The 12,600-nt window shown below is 38.0% G+C and overlaps 1 protein-coding gene across 15 annotated transcripts in view; it reads right to left on the reverse strand.

Annotated features, from left to right (window-relative positions):
- fgfr2 (fibroblast growth factor receptor 2) overlaps window positions 1-12,600 on the reverse strand; it is a 131,537-nt gene that overhangs the window by 53,691 nt on the left and 65,246 nt on the right. For 8 of the 15 annotated variants that reach the window (NM_001243006.1, NM_178303.3, NM_001243004.1 and 5 more), the window contains one exon: window positions 4,829-5,019. In NM_001243006.1, the coding sequence (NP_001229935.1) occupies window positions 4,829-5,019 (191 nt within the window). Of the gene's footprint in view, window positions 1-1,583; window positions 1,723-4,828; window positions 5,020-12,600 lie in introns of all 15 variants that reach the window. The other 7 variants (NM_001243005.1, XM_073919392.1, XM_073919389.1 and 4 more) reach the window with 1 other exon arrangement.

Below are 12,600 nucleotides of genomic sequence, written 5' to 3' on the forward strand. Positions count from 1 at the left end.
TGAACTGTTAAGAGTGAGTCTTAAGTAAATAATTCATTGATTCTCAAACGATTCAAACGATCCATTTAGAGTGATTATCCACTAAATGATTCACTCATTCAACTGACGTATTGAGACTGAGTCTCCAGTCAATTATTCACTGATTCAAATGAACTGATCAGAGTAAGTCTTCAGCAAATAATTCACTGATTCGAATAATGTGTTTAAAGTGAGTCTTTGGTAAATGATTTACTGATTCAAATGATCTGTTCGGTCTACAGTCAGTGATTCACTGATTCAAATGATCTGTTGAGAGTCTCCAGTGATTGATTTACTGATTCAAATAATCTATTCAAAGTGAGTTGTCAATAAATAATTCACTGATTCAAATGATCTGTTCAGAGTCTTTAGTGATTGATTCACTGATTCAAATAATCTGTTCAAAGTGAGTTGTCAGTAAATAATTCACCGATTCAAATTATCTGTTCAGTCTCCAGGGATTGATTCACTGATTCAAATAATCTGTTCAAAGTGAATCGTCATTAAATCATTCACTGATTCAAATTATCTGTTCAGAGTCTCCAGTGATTGATTCACTATTCAAATAGTCTGTTCAAAGTGAGTTGTCAGTAAATAATTCACAGATTCAAATGACCAATGTTCAGAGTCTCCAGTGATTGATTCACAATTAAAATAATCTGTTCAAAGTGAGTTGTCAGTAAATAATTCACTGATTCAAATGATCTGTTCAGAGTCTTCAGTAAATGATTCTCTGATTCAAATAACCTGTTCAAAGTGAGTCATCAGTAAATAATTCACTGATTCAAATGATCTGTTCAGAGTCTCCAATGATTGATTCACTGATTCAAATGTTCAAAGTCTTCAGTAAACAATTCACTGATTTAAATGATCTGTTCAGAGTGAGTCTCCATTAAATGATTCACAGAGTTTACAAAATGGTCTGAATGTGGTTTCACGTTTTTACTTAAGTTATCAGTGTGATTATAAGAGTATGACACGTTTTGTTAATTCAACTTTCTTAGAAAAGATAAACATTCATCAGTAAATACTTTTATTACTTAAGTAATGTACAAATTATGTACTTTTAAATAATATCAAATATTAGTACCTTATACTTCTACAGGAGTAATATTGTATTAGGGTATCTACACTTTTGCACAAGTACTAATTTTGTGTACTTTGTCCACCACTGCTCAATGGAAGTTGAAACCTTTGTACCCAACACAGGTGAACCCAGCGGGGTCCATGCAAACACGAGTGAGGAAACATGGAAAACAAGCCGCTGCCTTTTAGCCAAAACAAAAAAGGTTATAGGAGAAAGGGGGGAAGTGGAATAAGACAAAGAAACTTGACACAGAACAGGAAGTCAAGTGGCGAGGACAGACCAAAGGCTTGTTTCCATGGCTGATTGGCTGGATTTCAGGGGCACCAGGAAAGATCCACCAAAAAAAAAATGAGGAAAATAAAACACCAGACCACACCACAACGGCTCAGCAAAAATCCCACGATCACCACGACGACAAAAAAAACAACCCAACACACCAGCAGAGATGGAAAGGGGCGCCACGCTCCTGCTTTTTTACCTGGTATGACAATGAGCCAACAGGAATTGTTGGCCTCACCAATATAATTGGACACTTTGCACGTAATTTCACCAGCGTCCTCTTCTGTGACATTGGTGAGCATGAGGACTTCCACGTCCGAGCTGTTTATGCCCGAGCTCTAGGGGGCGCCGCAATGAGGGACAAAAACACACATATGGGAACCTGTTACAATATTCTCACAAAGCGGAACAGAAGAGACCACCACCCTCTAATAAGAGTTCACCTGCAAGGCTTTTGGCTTTGCAAGATCTAAAAGAAATCAGAAGCATGAAAACATTTGAGAATAAAGGTGCGGTGTGTTCTTGACTCTTTTAAAGCATAAAAACATAGTTGTTCAAACAAACCAGGCTCATTCTGATTACATACCCCTATATACGTTTCTGGAGAGCGCCAAATATGTCCCAGGAGCTACGTTTTAATGCAATTTTTGTTTTCACGAATCCACCAGAGGATGTTGTTTATGTTTTTTCAGATCTCAAATTTCTCTCGCGAGTGCCATTCGTGCCTGCTGTTCCCACATAAACACACCAGAGGCCACAGTTGACTAACTGATCAACCGACCAATCCCCTCCCTCTTCCCTCTAACCAACCAATAGCAATTTACAAAGCACCTACTGACCCGCCCAGCCTCTTCCCTAAACCCAACTGCACTTGCCAACTGTTTCAAAAAGCAATCCAGAAAAAGAAAGTCCACCTGATTTTTACCAGGTTTTCAGATTTTACCACATTCTCACCCTGTTATTTACCTGTTTATTTTATTTCTTGCCTTTTGTTTTCGTATTATCTGCTTTAGAAAACCGTTCTTTATCAGACTCAAACCCCGTTGTCAAGGTCAACTCCACTCTGCGTTTCAAGTCTGCTGATGTACGTGTCGAGCTACCGGCCAAACCGGTAACAGCTGAAATGCCGTCCACATGCAGTTAAGCAGTCAGCTGATAAGCAACAAAAGGAACGCCATCATACCGTCCCATTGCATTCATTTTAAACATGAAATGCAGCCATATGTAACTCTGGCTACATAATTCGCAATCTCCAGTAATGTATATAGAGCTACGTTTTCAGAATGAGCCTGTGCTGTATTTAAATGCCCCAACATACTTCAAATAAAGCTTTTTTTGTTCTTCGTTTGAGGGCAAAAAGAAGATTGAAAAGGCTGAGTGAATATATACTGTTTACGATTATTGAAAGAAGGTGGAGTTCCAGAACATAGTTACTGATTGCGTGATCATCACAGACCATTGGCAGCTCAAATGTGTTAAGTAGTCAAAACAAACTCCACCCAGTTGTTGACTTTGGTGGGTGTTTTCGAACTCCAAAATGAATTTAAAGCAAACTTCGATTTGGCTAGACTTTGTTTAAAATGACGCCATTTCAATTCATTGTTCAATTTTGTTTAAAGTCTTTATAAAAATGCTAAGTTGGCATACTTGTTTATTTAAAAAACAATTCTAGTCAGTTATTCTCCTTTAAAAATGCGTTCTGTATCTAAAGGCCTGTTCATACCGGGCCGCTTTCTTTTGCTAACGCTTAACGGTTCATGAATACAGGCCGTTAATCTGATCGTGCACACTAACGCACAAAACGCCAGGCATAAAAGTGTCATTTTTAAAGAAACGCCTCATGCTATTTTTTATTTTTTTTTGTCTTGATGTGCCACGTCTTCTCCACCAATCAGATTAGCTTTTGGTTCACGTGCACAGAGTTGCTGTAAACAGCACAGAGCTTACAGTGGGCAGTTGATATCGCTCAAGCGTAAAACTGTCAATGCGAGTGCGCATTGAAGAAGATGCCCAGAGGCAATATGAACGTAGAGCTACTTATTGTACTGTCAGAATGAAAAATGCTGTATGATAAACAAGACATCGACAATATTGCTTGTTGGAATCGCCAGTAAACAATGTGAAGGATTTTAGAAACAAATGTATCAACTTTCTCTCTTCTTCTTCTGTGTTTCAGAAGCTTAAAGTTGTGTAGAGCCACCCTGTGCACCAGGGTCCTTCTGTTTTTTTTATTAGTGCCATCTAACGTCAAGGAGTTTTTTTGCACATTCTTCTGCTCGACAGCAGTGAAAATCTCTTGGATCTGAATGGAGAATAACATCTTGAAAAACACTGACGATAAAAGTGAACAAAAAGCGTTCCGGTGTGTGCGAACTTCAAGGCCTTGTCTACACATACAGGGGTATTTTTACAAATGGGATTTTCCTCGCTCTCATTTTTAAAAAAAAACTCTCAGTCCACATAAAAACGCAAAAAAAAAAAAAAGAAGAAAAAAAAAAACGTGATGCATGTTTAGAGCACGATGAACCAACAGGTGGTGGTAATGACACTTTTATACTGGGTTTAATCCAAATAGTTAAATTAAGCATTTGCATGAGTAAATTGCATATAAATCAACACAAACGTGGGAACAGAGGCAAATTACCATCCAGCGGGCAAACAACACGAAATATGTGATGAGTTTGCCGCAAATGTGCGTAATTTGTGCATTTGTGTCTTCCACGTTTGATGTGATCCCAGCCATGTTAGCCAATCAAAAAAGGAGAAAACAGTAGGCAGAGTTTCGAAAAATGACCCCGGCTGCACTTTTTAGAAAGTATGGTTTTTTGTGACATGACGGCGTTTTCGTGTGGACAAACAGTAAAACCACGTAGAAAAAAGTATGGTTTTGAATACCCATGTTCGTCTTTGTTTTTAGTGTGTGAAACTCCTCCCATTGCCAGTTTACCTAATTATATTGCGGCAGCCCATTTGCTGATTGGCGGAAAACAGCATGTTTAATTTCAGTACAGAAGGCTGCCTCATTGTATGTGAGGTATGTGTGGCCTCTGCCCAGCCTCTGAAATGAGATGCAGATTAATGAGATGTTTTTAATTCGCAAGCAATACAAATATTACAAACGTGAACATCAGCAGTTTTACAGTGTAAGCTTGTTCCCGTTGGTGTCATCGATCTTGCAAACTGCCCGTGTGTCAAGTTATTGATGGAAGGGCCCGTTGAAAAAAAAAAAAAACATTCAGATATTAGGAATTTTTTAAAATTGTACATTTTCATACGACTGAACTCGTAAAAAATCGTACGAATTAGCCACCAAACTGACAAAACGTAAAGTACTTACGCTTTGTGAGCTGGCAGTACCTAGTTCAACCACAATCCTACAAGTCAATCCTACATACTGCACCTTTAAATAAAATGACATTCCTTTAAAAAATATGGATTCATTACCTTCAATACGCGGACATAAGGAAGTCCATCAGGACCATAGCGGCTGCCGTTCTTCGTATAGTGCTGCAACCACTGGATATGAGGCTGAGCATCACTGTAAACTTTACAGACGAACTTCGCATCTTGTCCAACTTGCACAGTGACGTTTGCTGGCAGGCCTGCCTGGAGAATGGGCCGGTGAGGAGAGCGTTCTGAGAAATAAAAAAAAAGATGTGTTACTTTATTGAAATTCCCCATGTATACACTTATTACGTTTCCTCTGGGTTGATATTTGAGCATGAAAAATAGCACAAATAGTCTTAAAGCACAATTTCTGTTTAGGCCTCAATTGCAATCCTATTTTTTTATTTGTCAGAATATCCTGAATTTAAATCATTTCATTTGAGTTGTGTTAGTAATGTGTGGTCTCCACATTAATAACATGTTCTTTCACAGATCTAATATACTGATACACTCCATTTTTTCTCCACTTGCTTACATTCACAGACACAACTACCATTATGGAAACGCAAGTGTTTTTGTTTGCTTTTAACAGAAATCCTATGTTTGATATTTAAAAGATAATCTGCTTAAAGGGCCATGAAACCCCCCTTTTTCGGTTTAGTCTACCTCAGATTTTTTTTCACAAAATGCTGCGAGATGGGCGTGGCCCACTTTGTGCAGAAGGAGGAGTGGGCGTGGTCTGCAGAACAGGGGAGAAAGAGGGGAGTGAACAATTTTTGTCAGTCTGCTCACAAAATGAGACACAAACCGTGAGGAGTGGCATGATTTTATAGTTTACAAAGTTAAAATACAAAGAAATAAACAGTAAGTAATTGAATGTCCTGCTACATTAGTTATTCGTAATTTTAAATACACATAACCACAATTTGTTATATTATTATAAAGATAATCATGTTTATATAACACTGTAAATGAAGAGGACTTCTCTCCTCGTCAATCCCCGGGTCTGAATGCAGACACAGTGGAGTGGATAGCAGTGCAGCAGGTTTCTCTATCGATTTCAAGCATTAGTCCTGCCGGTAACCTGGAGGATTTGTGCGAACACGGCAGCACAGATATACGCGATGTGTCTGAATGGTAACGAACCCAACTGATAAAAGACGAAGTCAGCCATTCTTTAATTCTCGTACAGCTATCCTGAAAAAACAGCTTGCTTGCAACAAACCCCATGGATCATGAAAACAAATACATACAACTCTTCATGAATGGATTCTGCGTGCCATGCTCAATGTTTTACAGTTTGGCAGGTCTTCCTTGTCTTCAGAAAGCACATACTCTCATGAATAATTAATAAGCAGGGTCTTCTCTTGGGATAAGAAAACTAAGCTATGAATAACAATGCGTCTTCACTAGCAGATTTACCCCAAAATAATTTTAAACCCGAAGGATGAAATTAGCTGAAAAAGCTAAAAATTATCCAGTTTTATACACGATTAAAGCTGACATGGGCTAACGCTGTCTTAACTGATGCTCAACACACACAAATCTGTTAAAATCTCAGAAGAAAAAGTACTACCTTTAAATACTAATTGACCATGAGGAGTTTACACTGACTGGGTGTTAAAATGCATTTAAATATTTAAGTTGGCACGAGCTATAAAGGCTACGCCCTCTTCTAGAAAGGAGGCGGGAGCAGCAGCTCATTTGCATTTAAAGAAACACCAATGAAAACAACAAATAACCTAAAGTTTTCCTCACAGATGTTTTGAGGACAGGCATTATTCAAAGACACATATGAAATATTGTAAACTATGTTTTCTATTTGAGATCCTCTTCTCCGTTCTTCAGTAACACACAATTCATTTCATACAATTAAAGCCATGATTTTCAGCTCAAACATTTAGTCTTATTCTCTGTTATGAAAGAAGCCCACTCAGTGTGAAGGTATACAGTACGTGAATGCTGGGTGTTCAGATCACCACACCTAAAGTATTATCAGGCTGCTGTTAAGACTTCACAAAACAGAGGCTGCTGCCTTATCTCTGTCGATAAGAACTGAACAAACACAGATGAAGAAAGGCAAAGAGGGGGGAAAATAAAACAGATGTCCAGTGTCACCCATATATCAGCAGTTCCTGCAGCGTTGGTGTATCAGGAACCATTGTTTCATTTCCCTTTTTTTCTCTAAGAAATGATCAGACAAAATAAAAATGCTGTGACTTTTGGTTTCCAAAAGCCAAATGATGAGTGAACATGAGTCGCTACTTGGTATACTTAAGATAAAGTTTTTTTTCTACTATTATTACTAGTATTACTGAACGACCGTTATATATTATATTTAAATATCCAACTTTTAGAAACAACCAATAATAACTTCTAGTTGATCGTTTGATATCAGAAGTGGCAGAATGTAGTGAATTTTCTTCGCTAACTAGTGATTATATACTGTATGATTTTAGACTTAAATGATTTCCATTTAGAATAATAAATCGTAAAACTTAGCATTGGTTGGTTATTCCACCAATGAGTAATACTCATATATTTAATTTTTGCCTCATTTTGAGCGAGTTTTAAGTGATGATTTGTCATAACTAGTTCAATTGAGTCTTTGAATTAATTGTTGATTTCCTTTTATCAGATCTTTTGATCTTTACTTTGGGTTTGCTTAATTAAAATTCAAGTTGAATCAAGGAATTAAAAATAAATATACACACTACCTGACATAAGTCTTGTCGCCTATCCAAGTCTTAGAAACAACTTGACTTCTAGTTGATCATTTGGTATCGAAAGTGTCTTATATTAAAGGCAAAGGCCTCTAGATTACGCTTATTTACCAAAATAAAATATGATCATGTCTTATTTTTTAATTATTTAATTAGGACAGTAAGGTCTGACATTTCTTAGACAAAAGTCTTGTCACTGAACAGAAATAATGTCCAGTATAGAATATAAAGTCATGCTGCAGTGGAGACAGAATGAATATTGTGTCTGACTCCATCATGAGCTTGGAGGACTGCATCCATACATCTCTGCAATGACTCAAATCACTTATTAATAAAGTCATCTGGAATGGCAAAGAAAGCGTTCCTGCAGGACTCTCAGAGTTCATCAAGATCCTTTGAATTCTTCAATGCCTCCTCCTTCATCTTACCCCAGACATGCTTAATAACGTTCATCTCTGGTGACTGGGCTGGCCAATCCTGGAGCACCTTGACATTCTTTGCTTTCAGGATTTTTGATGTGGAGGCTGAAGTATGAGTAGGAGCGCTATCCTGCTGAAGAATTTGCCCTCTACTGTGGTTTTTAATGTAATGGGCAGCACAAATGTCCAGATACCTCAGGCTGTTGATGTTGCTATTTATTCTGCAGAATGGCCCTCATACTGAATGTAACCCCAAACCATGTTTTTTTCCTTCACCAAACTTGTCTGATTTCTGTGAGAATCTTGGGTCCATGTGGGTTCCAGTAGTTCTTCAGCAGTATTTTTGATGATTGAGATGAGCTTCAACATGATTCATCAGAAAAGAAATCTACCTTCTGACACTTTTTTCCAAAAATAAACAAATAATAAACTTTTTTTTCATTTTAGTAGTATGAAATTTGTATTGCTTAAAGTTTCTAATTATTTTATTTTAGTTTTAGTTTACATAATTTCGGAATATTGAGCTTAACTAAATGAAAATGTAATCTAAATTATGTAATTTTTGTTATGATCACCAGCAATCTAGCGGCTGCAGATCTACAAATCTGTCATTTCATGGACTACAAGATCTAGTCATGCAACACACACACACACACACACAACTGGTTCCTGATCTTGACTACGTACATACACACAGCCGAAGGATTGTCAAAGACTGATTACATGAACCATTTATACAGCGCACACACACACACACATCAGTGCTGAGTCTTGTTGAACTTTTGGGCCCTACTCACACAATGCCCATTGCCCAGGCCCTTTGATAAGTGTGAGTTCACTTGGGCTTTGGCGCGGTAAGCTTGCGTGTGAGTGCAAAACGTGCCTGTGCCCGAAACTGAAAGCGAGACGTGACTTTTAAGGAACTGTTTCATATGGATTGATTAATCATTCTTACTGTTCAGTGAACGCAAACTGTCATAGTTTATTAAAGGCGCAAACCCCTCACTGCACCACAGCTGCGCACCAACAGCAAACCTCCTAATTCCTGCAGCACGAGGACTTTATGATTGTTTATGAGCGTCAAAAGTGGCTGATCTGTTCGGTGAAACATTTGTCTGCGTTTCACCGCACATCAAACAACTCAAACTATATAACTAGAGAAATCTTCACCATGCTGAGCGAGAGCGCTTACTGAACAGGGCATCATCGATGACGTAAGCATGCCCAGGCCTGAAAGTAATGTGAGTGTGGGCCATCGTGGAAGACGGAAGAGGGGACAAACATGCTTTGGCCGGTTTCTAGGGCAACTGTACATAGTGCGAGTATGCCCTTAGTGAACATTATGATGCATTTTCCTTGCCTTGCCTTCCGTATATCAACCTTGATTTGTTTTATTTGTTTATTCCTGCATGCCCTCTGACCCCTTGCCTGATATTTAACCACAACTCTGGATTTCCATATCTGATTGCCTCTGTGTTGACCATTGCTTGCCTGACCATCTCTGTATAATAAACGTTGTGTTTGGATCCTCAACTCCCTTGTCAGCATCATTTCACAGGCCTGTAGCCAGCCTGGTGTAAGGGGTGGTTCTTTTTTTCTCAAAAAGTGGACCTTTTTGCGGTTATACGCCTCAGTTTCTATTTAACTATGAGATTTAAATAGTGCATTTTAGTGACTTTTTAGCTGGATTAGCTAGTCAGATGTCATCATAACCACACTTTTTGTTGTTCTAAAAATATTTCCTAAAAATTGCAGTTAAAAAAATTCAAACAAGACTAATTTTTAAAATACAAATTTATTACATCATATGTCATTAGGAAAAATTAGCCATCTGTTAAAGTTTTAAAATAAAAAAAACTATAATTTATTAATTTATTAATAATTAAAACATAATAATAATAATAATACTAATAATAATACAATAATAATTAATTTTTCAGATTTTTTTCTAGCCTCTTTGGTTAAAAAAATAAAGCCTTTTTTGATGGATTATTTTCATTATTTATGATGGCATAGCAGTCAAAATAGGATGAAAATAGGACAAATTAGCTCATTTGGGACAAATTCTGGACTCGCGTCACATTATTGTGGCTTTGAGGCTCTATGAGATTCAAATTATTGGCCAGAGTTATTTAAAATAACACTTTATTACAATATATATTCAATATAAATATATTATATTAATTATATAATAATCATATTATATAATATTAAATTACATAAAATAATTAAAAAGACAAATTCTGGACCTTTTGGCCGTGGGGGGAACCCTACACTGTACACTAACCCTTCTTTGGATTCAGTGAGAACTACCGAATCACTTTTTCCAAAGTAAGAAAAAGTCGAAAGCTAAACACACTGAACCACATCACCAACACACACCTTACTGTCTTCACAACACAACATTACTGTGGCCCTGTAATTGTGAAGCGTCTCCTGGTTACTTCAACACACACAGACGCATGACGTCAGACAGGAGATGAGGAGAGGTCAGCCTTCACACACACACACACACACACACACACACACACATGAAGCGGAGGTCTGCGGGGGATCTAAGAGGATTTAGCACTGAGGGGCACAATAGGGGTACAAGAAAAGCTCAAAACAATGGTGCAAAGTAGAAAAAGAGAGCAGGAAAAAGAATGGCTGCGGTCAAGAGATGCGGAGGATAAAAGATGCCCAACAGATGGGCAGTGAAAAGAAAAGACAAGAAGAAAAGAAGAAGAACAGAGGAGAAACAAAAAAGTAGACACAAATTCTGCTTTTAAAACAAGTCAGACAAAAAATAACTTCTTCCTTGGAGTTGCTAGTGAGTGTTTTAGAAATAAAAACAGTAAAATATGCTCTGCTCATAGTCACCACTGGCTTGCTTGGTTTGGGGCTTGTGGAGCAGCGCATCGATGAATTTGCTCTTCAGTGTTTGGACTTTCAGCAGTGAAAATTAAACCTCACTGAACTGAACTAAACTGAACTTTAACTCTAAAAACTGGACCGACAGTTTAAATTTACTAGAACTTCTATGTTAAGCTGCTTTGACCCAATCTACATTGTAAAAGCGCTAGAGAAATAAAGATGAATTGAATTGATTTGAATTGTTAAAGGGATAGTTCACCCCGAAAAAATGTAAATTCTGTCATCATTTACTCAGCCTTTACTTGTTTTAGACCTTCTCTTAAACACTGAAGTAGATATTGTGAAGAAAGCTGGAAACCTGTAACCATTGATCTCAATAGTATTTGTTTTTCCTACAACGGAAGTGAATGGTTACAGGTTTTTAGCTTCTTCAAAATATCCTGAAAACTTTATGTTAAATAGAGCTTTGGAACAAGTCGAGGGTGGAAAATTTTGGAAGGAGTATTTATTTGTGGGTGAGCTAGTCTTTTAACGTACACTCACCGGCCACTATATTAGGTACACCTGTCCGACTGCTCGCTAACGCAAATTTCCAATCAGCCAATCACATGAGAGCAACTCAATGCAGGCATGTTGACATGGTCAAGACGATCTGCTGCAGTTCAATTAGAGCATCAGAATGGGAAAGAAAGCTACAACTGAGGTCTGGAGAAGAGCATTTCTGAACGCACAAAGCGTCCCACCTTGAGGCAGATGGGCTACAGCAGCAGAAGAACACACCGGGTGCCACTCCTGTCAGCTAAAAACAGGAAACTGAGGCTACAATTCAAACAGGCTCACCAAAACTGGACAAGAGAAGATTGGAAAAACGTTGTCTGGTCTGATGAGTCTCGATTTCTGGTGCCACATTCAGATGGTTGGGTCAGAAATTGGCTTCAACAACATGAAAGCATGGATCCATCCTGCCTTGTATCAACGGTTCAGGCTGCTTGTAGTGGTGTAATGGTGTGGGGAATATTTTCTTGGCACACTTTGGGCCCATTAGTACCAACTGAGCATCGTGTCAACACCACAGCCTACCTGAGAATTGTTGCTGCCCATTTCCATCCCTTTATGACCACTGTGTACCCATCATCTGATGGCTATTTCCAGCAGGATGACACACCATGTCATAAAGCGAGCATCATCTCAGACTGGTTTCTTGAACATGACAATGAGTTCACTGTACTCAAATGACCTCCACAGTAACCAGAACTCAATCCAATAGCACCTTTTTGATGTTGTGGAACAGGTGATTCGCATCATGGATGTACCTTGTTGAATCTGTTCCAAGAAACATTAAGGATTAAGGCCGGTCCAACCCAGTACTAGTAAGGTGTACCTAATAAAGTGGCCGGTGAGTGTTTTAGGTTAACACGCATTTTAAGTTTATTCAAAATTATGATTAAATACACATATAATAGTATTAAAATGTAACAATAAAAAACAAACCCAATGTTTGTATTTCCATAATCCACTCAATAGTTTTATATTTTATTTTAATGTATTATCAAATATTATTGAAGATTGCAACACAATCAAGCTAAAATAGCTTCAAGACACTTATAAACTACCCAAACCAAGCAACTTTCTAAATTTTCAGCTAAAATCAGGCTGAGGGTCAGATCCTCCTTCAAAAGCTCCCCCCAAATAATTGAGCCAAGTGCCAGTGGCTGGCCTCATTCTCCACCAATTCACAATCAATCAATTACTCCATTAGCCTGGCATTCACAGGCTGATCTGGCATCCTAAAGCGAGACTGTTGAACTCTGGGTAGCCTGCTGACTTAGCA

This window comes from Danio rerio, chromosome 13 (assembly GCF_049306965.1).
Source record: "Danio rerio strain Tuebingen ecotype United States chromosome 13, GRCz12tu, whole genome shotgun sequence".
NCBI classification, from domain to species: Eukaryota; Metazoa; Chordata; class Actinopteri; order Cypriniformes; family Danionidae; genus Danio; species Danio rerio.